This window comes from Phyllobates terribilis, unplaced genomic scaffold (assembly GCF_046119375.1).
Source record: "Phyllobates terribilis strain yellow unplaced genomic scaffold, ASM4611937v1 Scaffold_12__6_contigs__length_324123572, whole genome shotgun sequence".
Classification (NCBI taxonomy): Eukaryota; Metazoa; Chordata; class Amphibia; order Anura; family Dendrobatidae; genus Phyllobates; species Phyllobates terribilis.
This window is the reverse complement of record NW_027362772.1, coordinates 124,073,481-124,097,306: the sequence shown is the minus strand read 5'-3', so window position 1 is coordinate 124,097,306 and position 23,826 is coordinate 124,073,481. Positions and strand designations below refer to the sequence as shown.

The 23,826-nt window shown below is 44.3% G+C and overlaps 1 protein-coding gene across 1 annotated transcript in view; it reads left to right on the top strand.

Annotated features, from left to right (window-relative positions):
• The window catches only part of SPHK2 (sphingosine kinase 2), a 46,064-nt gene extending 22,463 nt beyond the window's left edge, over positions 1-23,601 (top strand). Inside the window, exons 3-6 of the mRNA XM_073656250.1 lie at positions 7,900-8,049; positions 8,135-8,229; positions 17,177-17,292; positions 19,507-23,601. Of these exons, the coding sequence (XP_073512351.1) occupies positions 7,900-8,049; positions 8,135-8,229; positions 17,177-17,292; positions 19,507-20,518 (1,373 nt within the window). The 3' untranslated portion in view covers positions 20,519-23,601. The remainder of the gene's footprint in view (positions 1-7,899; positions 8,050-8,134; positions 8,230-17,176; positions 17,293-19,506) is intronic.
• Positions 23,602-23,826: the final 225 nt, after the last annotated feature.

The window sequence follows — 23,826 nt, the reverse complement described above, 5'->3', positions numbered from 1 at the left end:
ATAAACATCCACAGGGAATATAATATACACCTGTTCTTATGGAATGTGTTCATTCCCCTATTATCTACATATATTTCATGTTCATTCCATGTTTAAGATGCCCAAAAAACTAGAACACCTCTCCATATTTTTGGACTAATAATGACGCGCCCTGGGCCTATGTGATGTAGCGTTGCGCACGCAGGGACTACCCGGAGCCGGATCTGATAGGGGTAGTAGTCTCGTGGCGGTGACCCGGTCCGTGCCCAGGGAGTCAGACTAAGTGGCGGTATATTAGCAGTAGATGTAGGACGACTACGCCACCCGTTGAATGCAGCTATGGAGCTGCCGCTGCAGGGCAAACCGCTGAGGCCGGTGGGAGGATGGTGCAGCGTGGATGGTATAACCCCCAACGGGAGGGGTATGGCCTCAGGGCAGCCGACGTGGATGATGGGGGTAGCAGGAATCACTCAGAGACGATGCGGTGTAGTTCAGGGTCTTTACTGGTGACAAAGATAGACCCTCCCGGAGTACTGGCTAGCGGTCGGGGCCTGGTCAGTCCTTGAGCAGATGGGATCCCCCTTGGCCAGGCGGAGTTGTAGGCCTCCCCAACTAATTGTACTCTTCTGGCTACCTTGCTAGAGGCGGGTAAAGGTAGCCCACGTCCCTGAGTGTACCGTGTGGTGCTCACCCGTATGGCCGGTGACTCGGGGCCTTCTAGTAGCTTCCGCTCCACGACGGCGGTGCTGGTCCCACACGTGTGACCGAGCCTTCGGGTTTCTGGGCCAGAGGACCTGAAATCCCCTGCCGGTCGGTTTCTGCTGCTGGGTAGGAGTTAGTCCCCACAGCCTCGGACTCCGGGTCCGGTAAGAAATCTTCAATCAGGGCGAGCTCTACAGCTTCCAGCCCTGACCTCCTCTTAGCACGACTTCCACAGAGCTCCTGATCTTTCTTTCCTATTACTGCTTCTCTTCTTCTCTCTACTCTTCTCTCTAACCCTGCCTCAGCCCCAGGTTTATATAGGGGAAGTCCTTCCCCTCCCAGGACTGGGCAGGAGGTGTGGCATGCATAGGATTCCTGACCAAGAGACCTCCCACCTGCTCTCAGACATAACACTGCTGTTACTGTGGAAACCAGACCCCTGGGGTGCCACAATAACATATGTTCATTCTTTTTCTTCATTCTTTTTAGTATGTCCAAAATATCAGTGGCCAATATAGCGGCCCTTATTTTCAGTAACTGTCATAAACTAGTATATGGGTACAGGAGGCGATGTGGGCTCGTCACTACTAGTGGCAGCAAATTTGTGGACAGGGAACCAGGGTTGTCCAAATAAGTGTTGATTATAGCCGAGAAGAAGTAAATTTGCGCTAGTGGTAGTGAACAGAAGGACGGCACGAGAGATTTTGAGTGCAAGGGATAATTTTATTTAATCGAACATGTGCTTAAAAATAGCTAGTTAAAATGATTCAGACTCAGTGAGGTCACTGGGTCGGATATAAGAATAGGTATTAAAAGTTATAAAATCGATAAATAGATCGGTGTCCACTGATACAAGGTGATCAATGATTGATAAAAATAGGCCTTTTTCCCTCGTAGTCTGAGGATGTTCGGTTGCAGTAGATGTATAAGGAGGCAAAGGCTTGTAGACCTGGTGGGATAGAATAGGAATGTATAAATATGGTATACTAATGAGCGATGGGGGAAGGGGTAGGTATCTGTTTGTCTGTGGTTACCTGATACTGGTGCCTCGTATGGGGTATGGAGGTTCACTGGTGGCACGTGTTTGTGCCTGGGAGGGAGGACGAGGGGTACCTAGAGTGGGGTACACAAAAAAATGTATGGATCAGTGGGAGTGGAACTCGACGGAGATGTCTCTGCTGGACTCTGAGTTGGGTCGTGAGTTACCAGTTCTTGGTATGGTACTCAATAGACTGTGGTGGTAGTTGGCTGTTCCACAGTAGCACTGCTACTGGTGTGACAGTCAGCAGGCTGTGTAGATAATATTGGATTCACCGGAGCAGTACTATAGGGAGTGAGAGGAGACAAGTATTAAGAATAGGGTGCAGGGCTCAAGGGTTAAGGTACAGGGTTCGAAGAGGGTAGTATTTGGATTAGTTACCTTCTAGAGGGTAGCGGGGGGTGTCCTGTTTATTTTGGATGACTAGTAGGTATCGGTCCTGGTCCTTCTTGGAGAGAGGTAGAGGATATGTCACACAAGGCTGTGGGTTGATGATCTGAGTTAGATCTGCAGGGGGAAGGAATACGGATAGATCATAAATTAACTGATGTAGCTGTGGTACAAGCCTTGGAGACAAGAGGTTTGGGGTTACCTGTTGGTAGGTACAAGGGGCATCCAGGGACGTCTTAGAATGAGCTGGAGGTAGTAGTCCTGGTCCCTTGTTGAGTGGAGGTAGCACGAGGAGGTCAGAAGTAGGATGCAGCAAGAGGCTTGTACTAGCATGTAATGCCTCTGTTCGCTGTATAGATATCTGTAGGGAGGGGGAGGGGGTGTATCTGTTAGGGTATCACTGGGTTGTGGCTGTAGCCTCCAGTTTTTACCCAGAGATCGTGGTTTACCTGCTTCGTAGGGATTAGGGTGTCAATAGTAGATGCTGGTTCAGGTCTCCGTAATGTAGATACAGCTGGGTGCTGTAGTAGGAGGCTATAGTTATGTCAGAGGTAACCAGAGATAGGATACAGCAGGAGGCTTATGTTTTCCTATGTTAGGTGCACCAGGAGACTCTGGCTGGAAAAAGTGGGTGCCAGATTCAGCAATAGGGAGGGTGGCTGGTGCAGAGCCCAACTGAAGGGGTTGATAGCAAGTACTGAGGGAAACAGGGAAAAAAACGTTAAAGGGTCAGCTGGGTACAGTATGGACTTGGTGGGGCAGGGGCCTGTTGTTACTTACGGTCTGTAGAGGGCTTCACCGTCTGGGGGTGGTCGAGGTCCGGAGCGAGAGCGGAGTCCCGGCCGGTGACTGCCGCGTGCTCGCTACTTCCGGGTAGGAGGAGGAGAGAGAGAGAGTATGTGGAGAGCGCGCGTGAAGGTGCGTGTCTCCAGGAAAGCGCGCGAGAGGGGGGCAGCGTGACGTAGGGTCACGTGGTGTGCAGCGTGCACAAGGTACGGAGGCCTGTGGGCGCCTCTTTAGCTGGGTTAAGGGTCAGTCCGACGCGTTTCAACAGCTGCGGCGGTCTTCCTCAGGGATGGCTTAACCCAGTCAAGTGGTGTCCTTATATATGCAGGGCTGGTGACGTCATAGGTCAATTTGTTAGTCATTAAATGCAAAGTGCTCTATTTCGCTGTTCAATCCTCTTGGTCTTAAGGTGTTCAGTTTAAAAATCCACTCACTTTCTTTCCTGGACATGCTCTTAATAAAATCTTGTCTCCAGTTCTTGTGGACGATTTGTATACCTACTATTTTAATTCCTTTTATTGACCCATTGTGTTTTTTTATAAAGTGTTTTGAGAGCGGGTGGCCCATGTATTTATTTTTGATGTTCCTTAAATGTTCGTTGATCCTGATGTTCATAGGTCTTTTTGTTCTGCCTATATATAATTTGCCACATGGGCAATATAGCCCGTATATGACCCCTGTGGTGTTGCATGTTATAAAATCTGTGATGGGGTATATTTCTTTTTGGTGGCTGACGGTGTGTTTTGGTGTGTTTGGGTTTTGCATGTCTTACATTTTTTGCATGGAAAGAAGCCTTTTAGTTTTTGATGGAATGGGGTTTGAGGTTTTTGAGAACTGGTGTGTATCCTTACTGTGGGGGCTATAATTGATCCTAGGTTACGTGCCTTTTTGAAGATGAATTTGGGTCGGTTTGGGATTTTGTCCCCGATTATTTTGTCATCTTTTAGTGTGTGCCAGTGTTTTTCTACTATTTTCCTGAAGATGTGAGTATTGGCAGAGTAGGGTGTGATAATAGGGACAATAGTATTGAGCCTAGAGTCGTTTTTTGGTTCGATTGTGTTTGTTTCAGTTAGGAGGTGGTGGCGCGGTATTGTAGCTATTTGTTCTTTTGTGTTGGTGAGGAATTGGGAGTTGTATCCCTTCTCTAGGAATTTATTAGTGAGGAGTTCTGCTTCCATATTGAAATCCTGCGGTTTGGAGCAGTTCCTATGTAGTCGTAGATATTGACTCCGGGGGACGTTAAGTAGCCAGGTGGGAAGGTGGCAACTGTCTATTGGGATATAACCGTTAGCATCAGTAGGTTTGTGATATGTACGTGTACGGATGCAGTTATCCTCAATGTAAATATTGAGGTCTAAAAAGTTGACTGTAGTGGTACTGGTAGTTGATGAGAATTCTAGGAAGAATTTGTTTTTATTAATTTCTTCTATGAATGAGTTTAGTGAGGATTGGTAACCTGACCAAATAAATAGAATATCATCTATAAATCTTCGCCATAGGACCAGGTTCTTATGCAGGAGGCCTCCAGTGTATATGGCTATTGTTTCCCAGCAGCCTACATAAAGGTTTGCATAACTGGGTGCGAACCTGGTTCCCATGGCGGTCCCCCACTGCTGGGAGTAGTAGTCCCCCTCGTACATGAAATAGTTATGAGTTAATATAAATAGCATACAGTCTGTGATAAATTGGCTTTGTTCTGGGGGCATTTTTTGGTTGAGAAAATGGGAGGCAGCTTCACAGCCTTTAGTGTGTTGTATATTGGTGTAAAGGGATGTGATATCCATGGTTCCCATGATGTAATGATTTTCCCATGGGGTGTTATTCAGTATCTGGATAGTATGTTTGCTATCCTTCAGGTGGGAAGGAAGGTTAGGGACTAGGTCCTGCAGATGGTGGTCAACTAGTCTGGATAAATTGGCTGTCAGGCATTGTATGCCAGAGATGATTGGTCTCCCCTGTGGGTTTTCATGATCCTTGTGTATTTTGGGCAAATGATAGAAGGCGGCTATCCTGGGGTGTTTAACGTTAACGTAATCCTACTCGTTCTTATTAAGGAAGCCCTCTTGGAGTCCTTTTTTGGTTAATAGTCGTAGTTCTTCTTGATAGGTGTTTGTTGGATCAGAGGGGATGATTAGGTATGTTCTAGGGTCACCCAAGAGTCTTAGTGATTCTTTGTGGTAATAGTCCAGATCTAGGATGACTATGCCCCCCCCTTTATCGGCTGGCCTAATCACTATGTTTTTATTCACTTGTAATTGTTTCATGGCAATCATTTCTGATTTTGTAAGGTTGTTCCTAAATTTTTTGCATGTTTTGTTATTGAGTCTACGGATGTCGTCTGTTACATTTTTCTCAAAGGTGTTTAGGGCTTCTGAGTATTCTTGAAGGGGATTAAAGGTGGATTTGTTTTTGAGGGCAGTGTGGGTACTTTTAGGTGATTCTGCTAGGTCTGTTGTTTCGATTCCGCCTTCTTTTTTGATGTAGTACTTTTTAAGAGCCAATTGGCGCATGAATTTTTTGATGCCGATGTAGGTTTGGAACTTGTCTAGTTGGGTGGAGGGGGCGTATTTAAGTCCTTTATTTAGTAGAATAGTTTCATTGATGGTTAGGGGGTGTCTGCTAAGATTAAAGATGGATTTTTGACTAATTACTTTTTTTGTGTTCTTTTTCTTTTGGGCGAGTTTCCCTCCTCTAGTGCCTCTTTTGCGTTTTTTCTTTTAGCCAATTGAAAAATCAGTGATTACTTTGTACCAGTGGACACCGATTTATTTATCGATTTTATAACTTTTAATACCTATTCTTATATCCGACCCAGTGACCTCACTGAGTCTGAATCATTTTAACTAGCTATTTTTAAGCACATGTTCGATTAAATAAAATTATCCCTTGCACTCAAAATCTCTCGTGCCGTCCTTCTGTTCACTACCACTAGCGCAAATTTACTTCTTCTCAACTGTCATAAACTCCATCCATGGAGTCTAAGAAACTGACAATCTGGCAATCTACTTTTTGGGCCACACAAACCACAGCCTTCCAAACACTGATCAGAGTGGTGGACTTCTTTCCTTCACCTTAAGGGTACGTTCCCACGATCCGTAGCTGCTGTGGTCCCGATGTTGCAGAGCTGCCACACGGCTTTTGCCCTCATTATGCAAATGCGGACCCGCCAGAGACATGGACATATTGCTGGTCTGAAAGACGCGCCGCATGTCAGTTTCCGCGGGTGATCCGCAGGTACACAGAGACGTATAGTGGACATGGGATTTCTAGAAATCCCATCCACTATTCTAGAACATTTGGATGCTGCGGGTTTGACGCTGCACAAACGCAGCATTTCCTGATTGTGGGAGCAGACCCTAAGTGTCCTGTTTAAGAAGGGCCTACAAGTTCTCAATAGGGTTTAGGTCAGGTGTGTCTTGTTCAGTTGCGGTCGGTTTTCAGTCTCCGTTACTTCGGCCGTGTCTTGAGCACTGAACACCTCGTACTCCAGGGAGGTTGCAGATCTGAAATATGACAACACTGGAGGGATAATGGCTTTCTGGTCTCTTGAGGTTTAATTATTCTCAAATCTTCGGCAGTTAATGTGCGTCTTTTTTCTCTCAACATGTTATTTGCAAAAATATACATATACATGATATGGTCAAAATACTCACTTGCCTAATTGTGCACACAGTGTATATCTGTGTCCTGGGATACTTATATTGAGAGAATACAGAAACAGCTGAAGAGGTGGGGATTGTCTGGAGTACATAGATGAGAGGGGGGGGGGGGTCTGCAGCACTGAGGAGAAGCAGGGTGCTGCAGGGAAATATAGTTTTATCCTAAGAATAGAGCTGCCCTTTTCGATTATGTGAATCTGGATACACAGAGCGGCAGAAGCAGATTAAAAAAGTCAGTTGCTTTTTAACTTCAAGTGGATCTTGTCTTTTCACAAACCTATACATTGGAGGATGGGCCCTATATATCTCACTTGGATGCATGCTTTGGAAAGGTTCCTTTTCACCTTTAACTCTCAGGCCTAATTTAATCTTAATGACCAAACCTCATTGGGCCGTTGAGTAAAGAGAAGCGACATACCAACTTTAATGAGTGTCAATTTATTACCATTTCCTGACGAGATGTCAGATGGAAGGGCGTTTATGAGAAGGTGTCCGGTACACCCATACATGCTGAAATAACAGCGTGTGAGTCACCGGGTGTTGGATTCGGTTTTCCCTTCATTACTGTATCTAGGTCTTGCTGAGTGGCAGCGTAACCTGACTGATGCTCTGCTCCATCCCTCAGTTCCTTTTTATTTAATACTTTTTTTTTAGTTCATGTCTTGTCTTATGTCGGATGCACATTGAATGAAAAGCTGTTGGCTTCAAAGAAAGTAAGCAATTAAACCTTCGTTATTGAGATGTGTGCATATGATGTTTCTATTACAGAAGCTTGAGAAAAGTTTCAGAAAGGCTCTAAGGGTGAGAAATTCTCCTTGCACAGTGTTTGGCCAAACCCGTAGAGCAGTGCTCCTAGGCCAGAAGGCTCTGTACACAGGACTTTAGTGAATGTGTGAACCCTAAGACCCCATATTTTCAGTCCGTGTCCTATCCTAAGCAATGAGAACAGATCTGGAGTGCCTGGGAATGGCCACTAAACAGTGTGACGGGACTATGGCGGTCCTTTCTGATTACATCTGGCTCCTGGTGGAGCTGACAACAGCTAATTGGTCGGGGTTCCAGGTGCCAGATTCCCATCGATCTGATATCCATGACCCATCCCAGTATCATTGTAGTAGAAGACATATTTAAAGAGGTTGTCCACCACTTTTACATTGATGACCTATCCTTCGATTCACCTATCCTTCAGATCAGACATTGATGGCCTAAAGATAGGCTATCAATGTAAAAGTAGTGGACAAGCTATTTAACCTGATCCTGCCTTTTGGTAACTGTGCGCTCTGGTTGCATTTCTGCCACTTTTCTCTCTACATTTTTATAATTTTTTTTAATGTTTTCTTCCAGAGATTTCTCTAACTCTACAGCCCAAACCCAGGCGTTTAATGCTTTTACTGAATCCATGTGGAGGACGGGGCAATGCCTTGCAGCAGTGTCACACACACATCCTGCCCATCATTACGGAAGCGGACATCAGCTATAACCTTATCCAAACAGGTTACGATATTTTACGATATTACTAGTGTGCGGTCGTCCTAGTTGCCTCTGTAGCATTTAACTTTTGATGTTTGTTTCTTTTTAGAAAGACAAAATCATGCCCGAGAGCTGGTGCAGAGCATTAATTTGGAAGAGTGGGATGGTATTGTGGTCATATCTGGAGATGGACTTCTCTTTGAGGTGAGCTGCCAGATGGTTTTCATCAACAATAATGATCTTTAATAGATGAGGAGCCTTATTGTCTTATTGGGCTTTGATGTTTGGGATTTTTATATAGATTTTTATAAGAATTCAAAGTGATACGGCTGCAGATGGAGCTGCTATTTTAGGACTCATTCAGAAAGTGAGTTTGTTGTTTTGTTTTTTTGTGCACAATATCTGATCTTCGTAGTTAGGCAGTGTGCCTGTCTGTACCATCAGAGTTGCATGACCTAGTAGATTGTTAAAAAAGGATTGACTTTTTATGACCAGTCGCTATATGGTTTTGCTGGTAAAACTGCAAATCTCAATCAATGTTCATATATATACAGTTACAGACCAAAAGTTTGGACACACCTTCTCATTTTAAGATTTTTCTGTATTTTCATGACTATGAAAATTGTACATTCACACTGAAGGCATCAAAACTATGAATTAACACATGTGGAATTATATACTTAACAAAAAAGTGTGAAACAACTGAAAATATGTCTTATATTCTAGGTTCTTCAAAGTAGCCACCTTTTGCTTTGATGACTGCTTTGCACACTCTTGGCATTCTCTTGATTAGCTTCAAGAGGTAGTCACCGGAAATGGTCTTCCAACAATCTTCAAGGAGTTCCCAGAGATGCTTAGCACTTGTTGGCCCTTTTGCCTTCACTCTGCGGTCCAGCTCACCGCAATCCATCTCGCTTGGGTTCAGGTCTGGTGACTGTGGAGACCAGGTCATCTGGCGTAGCACCCCATCACTCTCCTTCTTGGTCAAATAGCCCTTCCACACCCTTGAGGTGTGTTTGGGGTCATTGTCCTGTTGAAAAATAAATGATGGTCCAACTAAACGCAAACCGGATGGAATAGCATGCCGCTGCAAGATGCTGTGGTAGCCATGCTGATTCAGTATGCCTTCAATTTTGAATAAATCCCCAACAGTGTCACAAGCAAAGCACCCCCACACCATCACACCTCCTCCTCCATGCTTCACGGTGGGAACCAGGCATGTAGAGTCCATCCGTTCACCTTTTCTGCATCGCACAAAGACACAGTGGTTGGAACCAAAGATCTCAAATTTGGACTCATCAGACCAAAGCACAGATTTCCACTGGTCTAATGTCCATTCCTTGTGTTCTTCAGCCCAAACAAGTCTCTTCTGCTTATTGCCTGTCCTTAGCAGTGGTTTCCTAGCAGCTATTTTACCATGAAGGCCTGCTGCACAAAGTCTCCTCTTAACAACAGTTGTTGTAGAGATGTGTCTGCTGCTAGAACTCTGTGTGGCATTGACCTGGTCTCTAATCTGAGCTGCTGTTAACCTGCAATTTCTGAAGCTGGTGACTCGGATAAACTTATCCTCAGAAGCAGAGGTGACTCTTGGTCTTCCTTTCCTGGGGCGGTCCTCATGTGAGCCAGTTTCTTTGTAGCGCTTGATGGGTTTTGCAACTGCACTTGGGGACACTTTCAAAGTTTGCCCAATTTTTCGGACTGACTGACCTTCATTTCTTAAAGTAATGATGGCCACTCGTTTTTTCTTTACTTAGCTGCTTTTTTTCTTGCCATAATACAAATTCTAACAGTCTATTCAATAGGACTATCAGCTGTGTATCCAACTGATGGTCCCAACCCCATTTATAAGGCAAGAAATCCCACTTATTAAACCTGACAGGGCACACCTGTGAAGTGAAAACCATTACCGGTGACTACCTCTTGAAGCTCATCAAGAGAATGCCAAGAGTGTGCAAAGCAGTCATCAAAGCAAAAGGTGGCTACTTTGAAGAACCTAGAATATAAGACATATTTTCAGTTGTTTCACACTTTTTTGTTAAGTATATAATTCCACATGTGTTAATTCATAGTTTTGATGCCTTCATTGTGAATGTACAATTTTCAAAGTCATGAAAATACAGAAAAATCTTTAGATGAGAAGGTGTTTCCAAACTTTGGTCTGTACTGTGTGTACTTTGTCAAACAATTTAATGTGGTTTTCTGGTAACACTACTTACAGTATTGCGAAGCCTATCAGAAATGATGAAATTTCATAATTTACTTGCTGTTAAAATTCTGCCGTTTCCTGAGCTGTTGCATGTGGTGATGTGTCCTCCAGCTCCTTTAAGTCCATGCAAAGCACAGAGGACAGAGATTTCCTTCTGTGCTTCGAGTGGCTCAGCCAACAGCTCTGCAATGTGCTGCAGATGGTAGTAATGTCATGGGGGCATGACTGGGGGGGGGGGGGGGGGCAACTGCCACTCATCAAATTCATGACAATCAGTGGTGTCCGCTACACCACAAATCTTAATCTAGCAGGTAATGGAGTAGGATTTGTGGCAGGGTACACACAGAGCCGCATGCCACTCGTCAGAGACCGGGAGCCTTGCACTCGCCCTGCCCCCTCATTAAGACCGGTCTTGATGAATCAGGGCCATAGTGTATACCTCTGAGTAAGGAGGTCATTTGGGCCTGTTTATGCTCCAGAGCCTAACAGCTGCTCCCTTTATATCCCCTTTATGCCTCTGAGGTGTATTATTTGGTAGCCCAATTTCTGGTGTACATGTACAATGGTGATTAATGTTGTAACGAAGAGTCATGTGTCTAATGCTGAGAATTGCTCCATCGTGTGTGTACATTTTCTCAGTGGGAGTATTGCATAGATCCATTTTTAACTGTTTTTTGTTATCTGATGTGTTCAGCTCTGTAGAATTTAGGTGATTTATCTGATTTTTTTAACTTTCATACTTCCATGATCTTTTCATCACTAACAAACTTTCCTTCCTTGGCATCACAGACACTCAACAGGCAACCAAATATCACACCAAATATCAACAGTCAACCCTGGCACACCAGCCTGACTAAAGAACTGAGGCGGGCTTCAAGGGTTGCTGAGAGGAAATGGAAGACAACCCATTCCAATGAGCAGTTCATCACATACAAACAGTCACTCACCAATTTCAAGTCCACGCTCACTACTGCAAAACAAACCTACATCTCATCTCCCATATCCTCCCTGTCTAACAAACCTAACCAACTATTCAACACTTTCAATACTCTCCTCCGTCCCCCAGCACCTCCTCCCTCTCTTCTCATGTCAGCTGAAGACTTTGCCTCATTCTTCAAGCAGAAGATTTATAACATCAGAGAATGCTTTGTCCTACAGTCCCAACAGCCCATCCTCATAACTACTCAGCCCTCCTCCAAAACCAGCTTATCCACCATTACAGAAGATCAATCTTCCACTCTACTCTCAAGATCACATCTCACCACTTATGCACTTGACTCGATCCTATCTCACCTCATCGCAAGCCTCACCAGTCTCCATCCCAACCCTAATCCATTTCTTCAACCTATCACTAACAATTGGTGTCTTCTGCTCATCCTCAAAAAGCCCTCCCTTGACCCATCCTCAGTGCCAAGCGATCACCCCATATCACTTCTCCCCTATGTCTCAAAACTACTGGAGCAGCACGTCCATCTTGAACTGTCCTCCCACCTCTCCTCCTGCTCCCTTTTTGACCTGTTACAATCTGGCTTTCTACCTAATCATTCAACCGAAACTGCCTTAACTAAAGTGACCAATGACCTACTAACCACCAAAGCCAAGCGACACTACTTTGTCCTCCTCCTCATGGACCTGTCCACTGCCTTTGGCATAGTGGACCATTCCCTCTTACTGAAGATTCTCTCATCTCTTGGCATCACAGACTTGGCCCTCCCACTCACACACCGCCTCCTCATCTCGCCCCCTATCAGTTGGTGTCCCCCAAGGCTCAGTTCTAGGACCCCTGCTGATCTATACCTAGACCTTCGGCCTGGGACAGCTCATAGTCTCACTGCTTTTAGTATCGGCTCTATGCTGATGACACACAGATCTACTTCTCTGGACCTGATATCACCTCCTTACTAACCAGAATCCCACAATGTCCGTAGGCTATTTCATCTTTCTTCTCTGCTAGATTTCTAAAAAGTTAACATGGATAAAACAGAATTCATCATCTTTTCACCACCTCCTCCCTTTCCACCAACAGACCCATCCATCAAACTCAATAGCTTCTCACTCACCCCAGTTCCGGAAGCTCGCTGCCTCGGGGTAATCCTTGACTTTGCTTTCTTTTTCAAACCACATATCCAAGCCAAATTCTACCTCCTGTCGATTACAACACAAATTTTTTTTCCCGGATCCGTACATTCCTATACCAAGAATTTGCAAAAACACCAGTACATGCCCTCTTCATCTCTCAACTACTGCAACCTCCTGATCTGTAGCCTCCCATGTAATTCCACGTTCAGTATTTGTCCAGTATTTTACATCCGTATTTGAGTGGGTGAAAAATGCAGAAGTGGTGCATGTGTCTCTATTATACTTTTCGTCTGAATGTTCAACTCCTGATTTTAACTTACAAATATCGATGTAAAATACTGACCAAATATTGATGTGTGAACATGGCCTAACACTCTCACACTCTTTCAATTCATTTCTCCAGTGCATCTCACATACTCTGGAACTCTCTACCCCAACATATCAGACTCTTGCCTACCATGGAAACCTTCAAAAGGAACCTGAAGACCTACCTCTTCCGACAAGCGTACAACCTGCATTAACCATCGCTCCACTATACCGCTGCACGATCAGCCCTACCCACACCTACTATATCCTCACCCATCATGTAGATTGTGAGGCCTCGCGGGCAGGGTCCTCTCGCCTCCTGTACCAGTCGGTGACTGATATTGTTGTTGTTATTATTTATTATTATAGCGCCATTTATTCCATGGCGCTTTACATGTGATAAAGGGGTATACATAGCAAAAACAATTACAATAATCTTGAACACCATGTGACAGTGACTGGTATAGGAGGAGAGAGGACCCTGCCCGCGAGCGCTCACAATCTACAAGGGATCGGTAAGGATTTAGTAGGTGAGGGTAGAGCTGGTTGTGCAGCAGTATGGTGGAGCGGTGGTTACTGCAGGTTGTAGGCTCGTCAGAAGAGGTGGGTCTTCAGGCTCTTCATGATTATTGTACATGTTTTTAATATGTGTACCCCTTTTCACATGTAAAGCTATAATAATAATTCATCTGTTTTTTATCGTAAGCCTTTATCATACAGTAAATAATTCATCTTCATGGTCTGCAGATGATTTTACTACCACTATGAAATGGAGATGTAACCACAGTGCCATCACTTTCTGTACCATTTTGGAAATAATTGCTTCCTTCTGCGAGGAAAAGGTCAATCCAGGTCTTCTTGGCTCTTTCTGTCACTGTCATAGCAACACTGGAGCATCGGTGCCCATGCATGACTATCGCGCCATTCCAGTTTCTCCATGCTGTGGTTGTACAGAGGACCAGGATCGCTAGTTTTAGCCATCGGTAGGGTTCCAATCAGAGAGATTTTGTGAATCGAACTCCACCCTAAGTCTATGTTCACCCATAGAATTGCAGCGTTTTGTTCCTGCAGCCATGCCTCACTCTTGGTAGTAAAAATGCTGTGTATAGAACACGGTAAATGTCTGCGTTTTTATATGTCAGTTGTTCAACAAAAATGCAGCACAAGTGTTATGCTGTTTTTTTTCAGCGTATTTGTACTTTCTCATTGCTTTTGTATAGGTGGAAAAAATGCTGCAAAAAACACTGAAAGAACTGACATGCTGCAGTTCTTGAAATCAGTCGGGAGAAAAAAGCTGTGTGTGCATGAGATTTCTGAAATCTCATTTTTGCTGGTACTGTAAAACACAGCTTTTTCTGCAGGAAACATAGTCAACATTTTTTTTGCAAATTAAGGCTGTGTGCCCACTATGCTTTTTTTAAGCGTTTCCACAGCGGCAATTCCACTGCAGAAACGCTTAAACGCTTGGTAGAAGGTCTGCAATGTTCCCCAATGATAATCATAATGTGCTGTGCACATGATGCGGAAATTTCCGCTGCGGATAATCATTGCGGAAAAATCCACAGCACTACCAAGTATTCTGCGTAATCGCTGCATTTTTGCCACCATTGACTTGCATTGAATCGCTTAATATCCGCATGAATACATATGCACATTCGGATCTTAAGCGATTCAATGTGCGGATGTACCAGGGTCTGGAGAAGAGGAGACTCTCCTCCTGACCCGAGTACAATAGTACCTGTAAAAAAATAAATACATTATACTCACCTTCTGATGACCCCCTGTCTCCATAGCGATGCGTCCTGGCTCCCCGGCAGCTCGCGGTGGTCTAAAAGGACCTTCCATGACGTCATTTAGTCATGTGACAGGTCACGCGACAGCCAACGTCAGCGGTCGCGTGACCTGTCGCATGACTAAATGACGTCATGGAAGGTCCTTTTAGACCACCGCGAGCCGCCCAACACACCGGAGGAGACCAGGGGCCATCGGAAGGTGAAGACCAGGGGCCATCGGAAGGTGAGTATAATGTTTATTTTTTTTATTTTTTACCATTCTTTTACTATAACTTGGTTACAGTATATAAATCCATGCTGGTTGCATGGATTTATATAGTGTGACCAAGTTGTCAAGCACTTTCCAAGTGATGTTAAAATCGCTTGGAAAAGCGCTTGACAACCCGCATGCGAAATCGCATGTGAAAAACGCTTCACTTACACTTGTCCCTGGCAGGAAAAACGCATGTACAATCCACATGCGTTTTTTTCTGCCAGGGAGATGCAGAAACACTCGGGAAAAATCTGGAGCATTTCTGCATCGTGGGCACATAGCCATAGGCTATGTTCACACTTTGCATATTTGCTGTGTTTTTTTCTAAAGGCAAAACCTGCTCTCTTGGCAGTAAAGAAGCTGCTTACAAAAAACAGGTTTTGCTGTGTTTTTCAGGATCCCAAAGTTCAGCTTTGCTTCCACCACAGAGGCATGAACACAAGTCACCAATGCAAGACCTATGTGAAACCATAAAACCATTTTTGTAAGAAGGGCAATTTGATCAAATTATATAGTGGAAAAAGATTTTTATGTCTGAAAAATAGTGACTATTCTGAACAGAAAAGTTCATATGGGTTCATGAAAAAATACACAATTATAAATGTAACAGCTGGGGAAGTGGAATTGGTTTACCTAAGACATTGGTAGAGCATTTGTAGGACACTGTTTACTTTCTCACTTTGGTCAGCCCTTGAGTTGATCAGGTATTATTCAATCTCATACCTTGGTCGGCCAATGTTTACTTTTTATACATCACTAATTTAATAGAACTTTACTAATCCTAACTGCCATTCTCAGGTGAGGACACCAAGACATTATGGTTTAAACTTGGGAAAATAAAAACAAATGGGTTTCACATACTGCTGTATTTGTTTTTTTTCATTAAAAACGCAGCAAAACCTGATACCTGTGTTTTTTGCTGCATTTTTTTGCTTGCTCATTGCTTTCTATTGGGTGAAAAAATCCTGAAAGAAGTGACATGCCGCAGTTTTCCAATTCAGTCAGAAAAAAAAAACCAATGTGTGTGCACGAGACAGCGTTTTACAATACCAGCAAAAGCTATGAGATTTCAGAAACCTCATGCACACACTTGTTTTGGTTTTTTTTTCTTGACTGAATTGGAAAACTGCAGTGTTTTTAAATCTGCAGCATGTCAATACTTTCAGCGTTTTTCACCCATAAAAAAGCAATGAGAAAGTGAAAAAACGCTGCAAACACAACTGCATTTTTCTCTGCTTTTGATGAATAAAACTTTTTTTAAACATGTACTGTAGACAAATCACACAAGTAATCTGCACCCAAAGAACGCAGCAAAAACTATAAAAAAAAAATGGGCGTTTTGAACTGATCGTTTTTACTGCCAAGAAAGCAAGTTTTGGCTCCAGAAAAACACTGCATGTAACAGTTGTTGAAACGTAAAAATAACTTTGTTTTGTTCAGAGGGGCAGTCCCACAATCACAGCTTGTAACCTATCCACGTGATCAGTGATGGGATACTGATTGGCATCTCACCTCTTGCTCTCGGTTCTTTGGGTGTAACAGCCAATTGTTGTACTCTCCTACCTCCATCAGTCTCCTAGCCTTTGACTCTGACTTATGACGCCCTTTCTTGTGCTCTATGGCTAGCAGTAATACCCCAGAGATCAGCAGCTTATCACCTCTCCTGTGGATATGTGATCAAGTTATTGTGTGCAATCCCTTTAAGCAATATTGATAAATCTTCCTCATTGTAGTGAAATTGCCATTAAAGAGGTTGTCTGACACTGACAAACACAAGCTTTTTCTCCGTCACTGATTGGCTGCAGCGCTGACTTCACTTCAGCGCAGCAGCCAATCAGCCATTGCCAGATACCGGGAATGGCGGTGGAGACTCGGCGGTGGACCCAGGGAAGGTGAGTACAGCTCTGTTTTGTTTTTGTTTTGTTTTTTTCTTTTTTGGGTTTTTGTTTTTTTACAGCAAGCTGGAGCCAGGAGAGAAATGTTGAAACAGAACAACCCTTGTAAGTGCTTTGTTTGGGCCAGAGATCTTAACACCTCATTTGCATATTAATTAAAACGCTAATTTATTGGGAATGCAATAACAGTAGATATAAAGTTGTTGAAGGACTTATATTTCATTCTGATATATGCGGTTTGGGTGGGGGTGATCTTAGGCCGGCCATACACATTAGATGGCTGTGGGCCGATTGTTCAGCTGTCGGCCATCTCGGCTGACTCTCTCATGTACATGAGCGATTGTTTGGCTCTGTGTTCTGGAGAAAGCCGGCGACTGTCTTGTGGGCCAGCTCTCATCTAAAGGAGAACAGTGTGATCGTCAGTCTGAAATGGGTCATGGCTGATGGACATCACTCCTGATTATCAGTCGGCCAAAGCTGTTGATGTTGGCGCATGTGTATGGGGGCCATATTGACAGGTTCCCATTAATGTGCCTCTTGAGGCTGGTGAATGGCCGCGCTGCCTGTGACCGGATACGCCGTATGGCTTACTGTATGCTGTCCTTGTAATCCTGTGCAGGTTGTGAACGGTCTGATGGAGCGCCCAGACTGGGAGGATGCAATAAAGATGCCGATTGGAATTCTTCCCTGTGGCTCAGGAAATGCCTTAGCTGGAGCAATTAACTATAACGCAGGGTAAGGCGCAGGGTCAGTCCCAACAACAAGAGGGATCTGTTGGCACTTTTAGGAAAGTCTTTCTGTGCTTAGAAGCCATTGTGATTTGCATCACTTGTCGTCTGCTGCATTTCTTCTTTCCACTTCTCCGCACGCAGCGTGGAACGTCACCAAGACAACATATCCCTAATGGGAGTCCATTGGTTGCCGTGGTAACGATCCCACCCAGCGAGCAACCAACTCTACCAACACCTGATGCAGGAATGAGCGGCCGAGCAAAACCCTTTATTCTGAACACGGGGTTCAAGGCCTGGAACTTTTATTTCTGTAGTTGTAATATATTTTCTAGCACATTACATCTAATACATGATCTGCTCCTCTACCCACCAAGAGCTTGAAAGCAAGAATAAAAATCCTAGGAAATTCTGATATCTGGAAGGCAGGACCTTGTCAGGTCACATACTGTAGGAGGTAAGGGGGGTGCCAGTCACGAACCTCCCCATGCAGCAGGGGCTTTCTGGTGACTGCACATAAAAATCAAGTTTGTGCTTTTTAATATAGGAAACAAAGACAAAGGACAGCGAGAGCTGATAGAAGGGTGTGGACAAAAACAGCTTTAGTTTCTTTGTGGGATCAATAATAGATTTGGTGGGAATAAGGCGTTGAAATTACTATGGTCCTGCCGACTCTACGTTAGAGCGCTTTTAGACGTCCGTGCAAATGGTTCCGAGATTGTCCCGCAATGCATGGACTGGCAGTGGGTCTCTCGAGCGTGACAACTTTATATATTTCTATGAGGCTGTCACTCTGAGGACGGGATTCCCACGGCCAGTCCATGCATTGCGGGCCAGTCTCTGAACCATTTGCACGGACGTCTGAAAGTACTGTGCAGGGGCCTTTAGTGTTGGGCTGCATTCACACAGTCCAACTGCTTCCGCTGATTAGCGGCATTTCACGGCCCATTTAGACATGCCAAACACACCTCCATGCACACAGAAAGATTTGTAATACGACTGCTCTGTGCACATAGAGCATTTTATTCTCGATAGGACAATGTGCTCCTGAGATCAATGATTTTTAAGCTTAAAAATAATTTCATCAGATGAAAATAGCATTTTGCTTGTTCACTGGGTGATTGACGGCTTGTTTATAAATTATTATTGTGATACTTGCTTACATAGCGCCATTAATTTCTACAGCACTTTACAGACATCACTGTCCCTATTGGGGCTCACAATCTACATTCCTACCAGTCTTTGTAGTGTGGGAGGAACTGGAGAACCCGGAGGAAACCCACACAAACACGGGGAGAACATACAAACTCCTTGCAGATGTTGTCCTTGGTGGGATTTGAACCCAGGAACACAGCGCTGCAAAGCAACAGTGCTAACCACTGAGCCACCGTGCTGCCCATACACATTAGATGGCTGTTGGACAAACAATGCTTTAGCCATCGCAGTCAGATGGCTGAGGAGCTCTTCTTCTGCCGAGCACATATGTCTGCCAGTGACTTCTCACCGGGAGAATAAAGAGATTAGCAGTCTGAAATCATAAATATAGCTGAGCGACATCTACCCCAACTATCAGTTGTCTGGGGCGCCCACACACATTAGACTGTTGGCCAAACCCATTGATATGGGTAGTATTGTCAGACATTAGTCTGTATATGGGGCTTTTAATAGGAACACTCCTTTTTTATTGGTCCCTCTAAATGTCCCTTTAGATCTAACTTCAGAAGTAACTAATCTGTACTCCTACAAACACTTGTTACTGGGTCTGGCCCCTTATAAATTCTATTTATAAATGCTGAAGTGTTGTAGTCATTCTACAATTGGGTGTTTCGGGGGGCTTTTAGTGGGCACGGTTATAGCCCTGGTCATTTGGAATGAGCATCGATCAGATGTGAAAACATTCTGTGCACATTGATATCATTGTTATCGGCAGCACATTGCCCTGTGGGTGACTATTCTTTTCTCACAAAACTATAGTATTAATGGTCATTCTGTGCAGGGTTCTGGTCAGCCTGTGTAAGCCGGCCATCGAATGACTACCGATCTGCTGTTGGCTCTTCCACATGGGTCGTTGGTGCTGATAAGTTCTTTCTGTGCTAACTGTTCAGAAACTGCCATGCTTTCCATCTGCTCTTGCCTCTTATATATGGCATTGTGCTTCTTATATATGAGTGCATAACAAGCTGTAAAGTTCCTTATACTCTTGTACTTTTCTCTTCTACAGGTTTGACCAGGCAATGGGGTCTGAGCTGCTACTTAACTGTATCTTGCTGCTGTGCCGTGGTACTGTTATGCCTATGGACCTCGTGTCTGTGACGACCTGCTCAGGAGCTCGTTTTTTCTCATTTTTGAGTGTTGCCTGGGGTTTTATTTCAGATGTAGACATTGAAAGTGAAAAGTATAGACACATGGGATCTGCACGTTTCACTGTAGGCACAATGGTTAGGGTGGCTTCCCTGCGCACTTACAGAGGCCGGCTCTCTTATCTACCAGTACTTGATGCTCATCGTCCCATCTGCAGAAGTATCACCTTGTCTCCTAATGGGAACCTTTCTCCACTGAAGAGGTCTCAGCTGCACAGAACCATTTCTGACATCGGTCTCTGTGAGGAGCGCAATGTCATGTGTAAGCGAAGCTCTGCTGCATTCGACACGGGTGAGCTACCAAGCTTTGAAACGTCCCCTTCGCCAGGTTCTCCAACTGCACTGAACACTTCTAGGTTCACCTTCGATTCTGTTCTTGATGACCAAATACAACAAGATGTTTTATTGCCAAATGACAAAGAGGAGCCTACACATAATCATGTGAATGGACCCGAGGATGACCTCTTACCGCCCCTTCATCAGCCCGTGCCCATGTCCTGGATCACTGTAGAAGAGGACTTTGTTCTGGTATTGGCTATGTATCAGACTCACCTTGGGGCTGATCTCTTTACAGCACCATTTTCCTGCTTGGACGATGGTTTAATACATTTATTTTTTGTGAAAGCTGGAATCTCTCGGACAGCCCTTGTGCGGCTATTTTTGGCGATGGAAAAGGGAACGCACATTGAGAGTGAGTGTCCTTACCTTGTACACGTCCCTGTTCGAGCTTTTCGCCTAGAGCCTCTTACAAGAAAAGGGATTCTGACTGTGGATGGCGAGCGGGTGGAGTACGGCCCCGTTCAGGCACAAATTCACTGTGGACTTTCTAACGTTATAAGTGGCTCTGACAGAATCCGTATGAGCGCTTTCTAAACTTTGCTTTTTTCCCACATTGTTTTGTGCAATGCAGAAATCATTCCTTCCTTGCTTTTCGTTGATTCTGAGATACAAGTGTAAGTACAGGGCTAGAAACTTTTTAGCATAATGTAATTTGTGGCATGTGCCTACTACTGCTATACCTGGTGCTAGTCACCGGCTGGAGCGTGTCTTTGGATATGTTCCTTATCTGTCTGTTTTATACAAGAATCTGCTAGAATAACACTTAGGCAAGCTATATTTTTAAGCTGCACTTATAGATCTGCTTGCTGAAAGAGTCTTATCAGTCGTAGTATTCCGTTTATGAGCTTCCTAAGAATTAATGGTTCAGCTGATGCATGGTCTATATGATTGATAACAAACATACTCCTGTTTGTGAGTATTTTCTGGCTAGATGGCATTGGCGTGTCTTTAGCAGGTATTTTTATTTCATTCTCTGAGCCTTTCCTTATGTATTTAATAGCAATAGTGGTTAGATTGTAGTCAGGCGGGGTCAGGCTGATCAGTCACAGTAATGGCTAGCTCAGCTAGATTGCCCCTACCACAAATGGCACTCCTCATCTCCTGTGAATGTAATCCTCAGCAATAACCTGCAAGTGAAGCACAGAACCGCAGATCACTACATGAAGATTTGGCAATGAACGAGAAACACAATTGTCATGACATTAATATGTCATCCCCCTGCTTGAGACCCTTCTCGTCACCTCGTAGAACACTCTAGATGAGGGACCTTTTTGCTGCTATGAGGTTTAATCGTCATATCTACAGGCATGATCAGTGAATTCCCTTAAAGAAGAGCTCCATCTAAATGCTAAGAGGAGTTTCTTGATTCGGGGCTTCACTAGTTTTCTGTTATCCATTGCTCCAGATCTGAGTGTGCTCCCAGGTTATTTGGGAGGTTGCAGATGCCAAATGCTGAAGTTTTAGCTCTTGAGGGTAAATCTCTGGGTGGAGATTATTTGGAGAAAGATCTAAACGTTCCACTCCTGCCTGTATGTAGGAGATTTCCCTGGCCTTATGGTCTTTCATGCCTTAGTTAAGGGAAGCCATTGACCATACATTCATGGGTTGAGCATAAAGTAAGGAATCTGGATCCTTTTATTCTTTGGAAATATTGTATTCTGGGCTGCAAGCCACCACAACCCCTGCCTTTACGAACTGCTGCTACAGAGCGCACCAGTCATCAGTCTAAGGTCACTTTTCACAATGACAGAATTAATGTTTGCAGTTCGTTATGACTTTACAAGAACGGCCAACAGTTTAAAGGGAATCTGTCACCTGCACCATTCCATATTTATCTTGCCTTCTCACAGAGAGCGCTGCCCAAGCTCAAATCCCTGGTCCTACGGCTGTGCACTGACACTGGCAGAGCCTATCAGTGCAACCACGGGGTCCGTGGTGGAATGGGCACACTCGCCTCACTTCCGGGTGTAACAAGTGGTGGCCACAGACTGGCAGGAGCCGGAGATCAGTGTGCCTGCATTGACTGTGTCAGTGTGCTGCTGGGCTCGTCCTGTGCCTGTGCAAAGGAACAGGGATTTGTGTTTAGGCAGTGCTCGCTATGAGAAAGCTAGAGATATCAGTCAAGCTCAGGGACAGTGGTAGTTATGCAAAGTGGAGGGCATAATAGTGCACTGAGACATTGCCGGGCCACACCAAGGGTGCATTGAAGCACCCTCATTGGCATGTGGATTAAAGGTGAATTTTTAGGTAACTACACCACTAAATTGTATGTTGTTGATATGCTTTTTATAGGGGCAAAGTCCCCTATATAAATGTTAAAGTAGCTGAATTTTCATTTTGGGACTGACAGACTTACATTAATGTGTATGTAGACAACCTGACTGTCCCTCCACATTGACATTTGACCTTATCCTCCACTATCTCCACTGCGCTAATAATGCAACACATGTTATTCTTCCATTGTTGTTTCACTGATGTACATTTTTTAATGGCAAAGATTGAATAGGTGTTGCATGGGGACCCTGACACTCATTGCAATGAACAGACCGGTAAGTGAAGGTTTGGATGAGACTCCAACCACTGTATTAACAATGTGATGTCCCCTATTTCACATGCAGTTCCATGTTACCTGCTGAACAAGCCCTTTAATAACGAACTGTTTGGAGAAAACCTCTAACATGAAGTTTGGATCTTTACACTTCCTGTTGCAGTTTTGTTTTCCCCCTAGGGTACGGATGGACATCAGATTACTTGTGCGATTACCCTGAAAGACCTGATGTAAAAGCTTAAATAGCCCCAGAATCTTGACTGTCATGAGGTGACTGCTTCTCTTCTGGAGGATGACGTTATTAACCGACATGTTCACTCCTTGTTTATCGTAGCGGCACATGTTGAACGTCCGTCCAGGTTTCCTCCTTGCACATTTGTCTGATGTGGATGGCCAAGTAGAGGGTCTGACAGCATTGTCTAGGCACACGTCTTCTCTTCTGTCATCCAGAGTGGCGCCATAAAATATTGGGCTGTTTGATAATAGCATCAATGAAAGAACGCAGTGGGTTATTCCTCCCCCGTCGGTGGGTTGTCCCCCCCACCCCTCCCCACCCATCAGTGGGTTGTTCCTCCCCCGTCGGTAGAGGTTGACAGGCTGCTGTGTCTCTGCATTCCTAATCACAGCCCGTCAATCACTGCTCGGGGTGTGGAGGGGGCGTTCACCGATGATGAGGAGACTCCCAGCTACACAGAGCAGAGTATAATGCTGAAGATCCACATGAGTGATATCCTTTTAAATTCATGTAGGTTTTTTGACCTGTAATTCTGTTTTAATTTCCTAATATATCTTTTATAACAATATGCTCATTTTCTCTGATTTACAGATCGGGATTCCCTGCATAGACCTATGTTTAGTAGATGACTTGCTGCCACTACAGCTGTCACTATATGGAGCCTGGCAGCTGATTGCATACTGATTTATTGAGTTTAAACCTGTTGTCTGAATGAAGCCTAAATCAGATATCAGTTTTTCTCATATGGGGGGAAAAAAAAGTTCTCCGCATTCTCCTACAGTGGTGGCCAAAAGTATTGGCACCCCTGCAATTCTGTCAGATAATACTCAGTTTCTTCCTGAAAATGATTGCAATCACAAATTCTTTGGTATTATTATCTTCATTTAATTTGTCTTCAATGAAAAAACACAAAAAGAATTGTCCTAAAGCCAAATTGGATATAATTCCACACCAAACCTAAAAAAGGGGGTGGACAAAAGTATTGGCACTGTTTGAAAAATCATGTGATGCTTCTCTAATTTGTGTAATTAACAGCACCTGTAACTTACCTGTGGCACC